This window comes from Phalaenopsis equestris, unplaced genomic scaffold (assembly GCF_001263595.1).
Source record: "Phalaenopsis equestris unplaced genomic scaffold, ASM126359v1 Scaffold000203, whole genome shotgun sequence".
Taxonomy (NCBI): Eukaryota; Viridiplantae; Streptophyta; class Magnoliopsida; order Asparagales; family Orchidaceae; genus Phalaenopsis; species Phalaenopsis equestris.
In genome coordinates, this window is record NW_018164645.1 from 174,507 (window position 1) to 180,717 (window position 6,211).

Consider the following 6,211-nt stretch of genomic DNA (forward strand, 5'->3'; position numbering starts at 1 on the left):
AGACATATATCATAAAATTTTCTTCAAAAGATAAGAAAACAGTAGCTAGATGAGGATGTGATGGTGATTTTATAAAGAAAAAGTAAACACAATAAAAATGATATCCCAAATAAACCCAACACATCAAATGCTCCTCAGTTTGGTTATATGTTGCCATCACAGGCCCCCAGCACACACAAACGCAGCACTTCTGCAAAAAGACAACGTGCACATTTTTATACCTTATTTTATAAAGATTATATTTTACGCAACATAAATATAATACAATTTAACCTCATTCCAATCAAGAAATACAAAAGTTAATTAAATTAATATTTATTTCCATCGCCTGTCAAAGACTAAAAACTTAACCGGAATATACACTTATCTTGCCCATTCCCCAACACGCTCCCCGAAAAACTAATAACCAATAAAATAAAACACCCTTCTACAAACATAAACACCAATTATGCGCTGTTGTGTACGTTAGGAAGATTATTAAGGAGAAATTGAGGAGTTATATCCATGTTATATCCCCTATAATATTTTTATAACCTATTTGTATCTTCTAGTAAGTCTTGCGCTTCTGTTTTCATATATTTGTAGATTACATATAAATTATGTAAATATAAGGCGGATATAACCTTCCAATATCCTCTAAATAATCTTTGTAGGCAATTTTTCCTCCGAGTCAGCTTATATGCCAAATAAATTCTAAACGACATAAAGCCACCTAAAAAGCAGAACAACAAAAAATCAGAATGGTTAGTACAGGAGTCCGCCGAGGAAGGCGACTCCGGTGGACGGAAGCCATGAGGAGCCGAAAATAAAATTAGCGACGGTGAACTTTCCAGCCTCCTCCGGCAGCGTAATCACTTTGTATCCTGGCCACTGTACCCTCTTTCCGACGGCAGCTCCCGGCCCGTAGTTCATGTACTCTCCGTAATATAATGTGTCGAGCGCAAATGTCTGGTTCCACTCTAGCCACCCTCTCGGCTCAATGTGCCCACCCATATACGACAGCAAGTACACCACCCTCGAGTACAGCTTCCATGGCCGGCCAAGAAACGTCTGAGAGCTCATGTTTCCCGCGCTGGCGTTAAGATCGCTCGCTGGTAGAATCTGGCAGTCATGGATCGAGATCCCGGTGTTCTGGTTCGGGTCCTTGCGATTCTGCGCGGTGATGGTTATTTTCTGCATCGTAAGAGGTTTCCGAGCCCAAACGCCGCACTTTTGGCGCACTTTTGGAACACAACAGCGGCGTTGCCGAAGATGAAATCAACAGTTCCGTAGATGTCACATTCTCGGAAGAATTGCCTCTGTGAGTGCACGTAAAGTGTGTCTTGGTAGCCGATGATGCTGCATCGGTACACCACCGCGTGGTCCGCTCCTACTCGCAGCGCCACGGCTTGGTGCTTATACGGTCCCGCCCAATTCTCTATTGTCATGTCCTTCATTATGAATCCCGCCCCTGTCGCGGCTGCAAGCAGAACCAGAAAATTTTTTTTTTCCGCCCGACAAATGTTTGATGAAATTCCGCAAAGAAAAGGAGAAGGAAATTTACATACCGAAGGTGGCTGTGTGGAAGGTGGTGAAGTTGTCGTAGATGCTTCGTGAACCGGCAACGACGGTCTTCCCCTTGCCATCACCAACGAACATGATATTGATCTTTTTCCTTGAGACTTTAATGTTCTCGTCGTATCGTCCGGCCTTGATGTAAATAATTATACGGCGGTAGCTGCCCTCAGGAGCAGCCTTGACCGCATCTTCGATTGTTTTGTGCGTTCCGTTGCCATCCTTGGACACGATGAAGTCCGCCTGTACTATCGGCGGAAGCATCTGGAGGAGTCTCCGATCTTTCGGTTTCACCCATTTCGGGAAAGTATCATCCACGGACAGAAGTCGGCGCTTCCTTCGATTCTCAATGGGAACACCCGCAAAATCCTGGCTTGAGCTCGCGGCGGAGAAAATGGCGAGGCAGTTGCTCACGAGCTCGGCGAGATCTTTCAAGTGCACGGCCATCTGCTGTTTGACATAGCCGTCGGGGATGCCGTCGAGGCCCTCGGAGCAAGTGTCGTGGTTTGTTAGCGCGGCGCTGAGCCAGGTGACGACGTCGTCATGCGCGTGGGCGCCGTGCGAGACGGCGAGGATTGATTGACTGAGCTGGTCGACGGAGTCATCGAGCAGCTCTATGCAGTCTTCGTAGGCAACGCGGATGCGCGGGTCCATGGGTGTTGAGGCCATGGCCGACGCGCCGTAGAGCGCAGCGCCGACGCGGTGCAAGGTCATGTTGAGAGAAATGTGAAGGAGATCGCGCTCGCCGGCTTGTCCCGTGAGCTTGCGGCTGGGTCGGTGGCCATTGGTGCGGGGCACAAGGTTTATGGCTGATGCGAAGAGAAGGAACAGAGTAAGAGTGAATAAGAAGATGCGAGTGGAGCAGAACCGGAGATGGCGACGGGTATCGTTGGCGGTGGAGTTGGATGGGCTAATTCTGTCGTAGCTCATGGTTGAGGAATGCTTGGCGGTGCTTGTGACTGTGAGTTTATAAGGGATGGGGAAGGGAATGGAGGATTAATTTGATGGGTCGGTGAAAAGTCTATTTTTTTTTCTACCGAGCTTGTAGACATGAGCTGGCTTCAACTTTTGAGTGGCGGGCTTCACTATGCGTGTGCCCGTAGAAGGAAGACGACGAAGAGCCGTGGATTTGGTTTTATTATAGGGCATTTACGGTGGATTTTGGGCGGGCAACTCCGCATGCGAGGTTAGATACTGAGCTGTGTAAGCCAGACCCAGCGATGTAAGGAAGAAATACTGACGTCCTTCTATTGTCATTAAGAATGCCTGTATAATATAATTGATAAGAGATCATTCACTAAAGATGTCTATTTAATATAATTGAGAAGAGATGATCTCGCGTTCTATTAGTCACATATTTTATTATATTTTTTTTTTGTAGGGATCGCCTTTTTACTCAAAGGGATGATATTCTAAAGCATTTATTAACGACCGTCTATATCTAATGAGACGAGAGGTTTTAACCAAAACGTCCAAGTAGTTCTCGGCATAAAAAAACTATCTGCCGACGACAACATGAGGTTTTATTCGAAGTATTTGCTAGATAGTCTATTGTTTGACAACTCCACTATTCATATATCGAAACAGCTGCCAATTTTCCTGTCATTTTCTCCGCACTTTTGGAATAATCTCGCGCGGAATTTACTGTCATTAAACCCAACACCTCTCTTTTGTGCAGCAATGGCCTAGAGGGAGCTGGATATTAATGTTCTTTGTTTTGACCTCTTTCAATTTGTTTCCTTAAGAAAATTTGTGTGTTGAAGCATCATGTATCTAAGTACTTAACAAGAGTTTTGCATAAGCTACACAAGAGAACTGAAGGCTATTACACAACCCAAAATAATACAGTCAATCACTCATTAGAGTAAAGCAGCGATCTACCATAGGTTGGCACGGTGTAATGTAAATTGAAGACTGTTACACAACCCAACAGTCTTCAATTTATATGAAAGAATAAAATAACTATATTAACAAACATATTGAAATAGATAGTAATAACTTAAAATGTGAAATTCAAATACTAAATAATGAAAAATTAATTTATATTTCATCTCATATCGACATACATTGAATCTCCTTTTGAAATATTTTACTAAATTACACCTCTTTGAACCATAAGAGGAGAGACCTCTACATAAAAATGTACTTCTCTTTCAAAATATGAAGTTAGTAACTCCTAGCACAAATCACGAAGATGTAATAAGCTTTGGAAAAAGAATTGTTTCTAGCATCCCAAATTGACATGTCATAAACAATTTACAATCTTGTATCTTAAAGAAGTGACGAGTGTAAATGAGTGCTGGAAAATTGTCTTTTAAATGAGTTAATGTTTTTCATTGTTTTAAATGGGTATTTATCAACATTAGAATGAGAAAGCACAAATTTTAATATGTTATAACTTTTTTGCTAATTATTAGAACAAATTTCACCTATATAACATATATATTTTGCTTCAACACACACACACTAGATGTTCATATGTACTATCATTAATAATATTTTTGGTTGTTCATTTTCTTATATAATAAACCATATTTATGAAAATTCTCTCACTAGTAATGTAACTCCTAAGGAATAATCAATCTTCACAACTTGGACATGGTGGAAATTAACTCCTTAATGACTATATATCTAGTGATTATATCTAAAAGAGTAGTTGGAGCATCATATATGTAATTATAAAATTATTTATAATAAGATATTCATATGTATGATCCAATAAAAAATTTATATTTAAGAAATCCTCTATTTTTAATAATATTACAAGTTTCCATAAAAATATATTTCTCTTCCACCTTCTTCATATTTTGGGATTTAGATTTCTTTTACTTGTCAAGAGCACATTCATACAAAATACTAAACTTATTTAGAAAAAAAAGTATTGACTTATTGAATAGTATGAATAATATCATACAAAAGGATTAATGAATAATTTTTCATATCATTCATTCCATGATTGCTATGGACTAAATATAATTTCTTAATAAAATTAATCTTTATCATCATATTCATTTTATAGTACGATTACTTTAAATTTTGAAGTATTCCAATTATGATAACTAAATAGTGCTAGTTAACATATGATAATCAAATTGATTATATAGTACGATGTGCACCACACAATATAATGAATATATTTTTAAAATAGTTATATTAAATGTAAGTTAATATTATTGTAATAATACTAAAAAAATCACATAATATGACATATATCAATCTATAAAACTCAAGATTAGTTACTTATATCATATAAAGTAACCTTAATAAAAATTACATAAATTTAATTTCATAATTGAACATGAATATTGCATTATCGTTGATGTTTGAGATTGATTAATCCATGTTTCCCTTAAATCTATGATTACACTTGCAATTTTCCATCTTAGTTATTTGAAGTTGACCTAATCGACACCTTTTCTTGATTTCTAGTTTATTAAAAGAGATATTTTAAGTTATTCCTCCTTATTGGTTCTAAACTAAGCTTCACTTCCTCGGTCCATTAATTGATATCTTCATCACTTAAAATAACTAGAAATTTGTTCTTCATTTCTAGTTTAGACTGACCTAATACATGATTCAAGCATCATCAAATACTCATGGATATAAAAAATTTACTCATATTGATCAAATTGATGGAACAAATCATCATAGGAAATTTAATAAAGCTCTAATTATGCCTAATTTTTCCATGGTTTTTCCCAATTTATCTAATTAGATCATATTTACCCTATACCTTTCATATGTTAAGTAACATCCCCAGGAGCCAATTGAATCATTAAACCAACTTGATTTAACTAAGATTAAATAGGTTTAATTGAGATAAAGTGGATTTAATCCTTGAATTGGCCGAAAACATTATGCATGGAAAAATCCTTAAGATGTTAATGTTTAACCCATTTAATCTTTTAGTTTGGCTAATTTTGGTCAAATGAATCATAAAGACCCTATTTACAACCTTTTTTGTTCTGGCCAAAATGGCCTTCTTAGTGTCCATCTTTTTTGAATTCTCCTTTCTAGGTCACCCTCACTTGGAAAAGCAAAAGAAAAGGAAAAGACAGAAAATTGGCAAAATAATAATAAAAAAAAGATGACTAGATATGAATATATTTGCATAAAAAAATTCTCATTATATAAACTAAAGAAGAGCAGTCCAAAATAAATCAAACCTTAGCCAACCTAATCAAACATACCATAAATATCCTATAAAATGAAATTCATAACAAAACTAAAATATATTTGTTCTAAGCTCAAAGTGACCACTTATACTAACATATTATTGTACCTCTCACGATGTCGTATCCTTACTACAATTACATTCTAAGAATACTTTGGAAAACACATGATAAAAGATGTTGTGTTTGCAAAACAAGTTTTGAAGACTATGTAGTCAATGAGAATTTTCACGTCCTCATAGAGGAAACCTCCAATTATAAGTGCCAATTTAGGTCACCAAGTAGTGGTTGAAACAACTATTTTTGTTCTTTTTAATTTAGGATCTCTAGCTTTTTTAACTTTCAATTGATAATTCTTATTTTGAAATAACTCTCTTTCTTGGATCTTTGAAATGATTTAGAGAAGAAGAGGATTTAAAAGAGAGAGAAAACATAACAAAACTAGACAAACAAATTAAAAGATGCAAAGATTTTTTTATTAAGCA

The 6,211-nt window shown here is 36.7% G+C and overlaps 1 protein-coding gene across 1 annotated transcript; it reads right to left on the reverse strand.

Moving 5' to 3' along the window:
* Nucleotides 1-299: 299 nt before the first annotated feature.
* On the reverse strand, nt 300-2,828 carry LOC110022916 (probable pectinesterase/pectinesterase inhibitor 34). The gene is given in 3 exon segments (XM_020722075.1): nt 300-1,203; nt 1,206-1,459; nt 1,548-2,828. Coding segments are annotated over 3 exon segments (1,650 nt in total). The 5' UTR covers nt 2,485-2,828; the 3' UTR covers nt 300-744.
* Nucleotides 2,829-6,211: the final 3,383 nt, after the last annotated feature.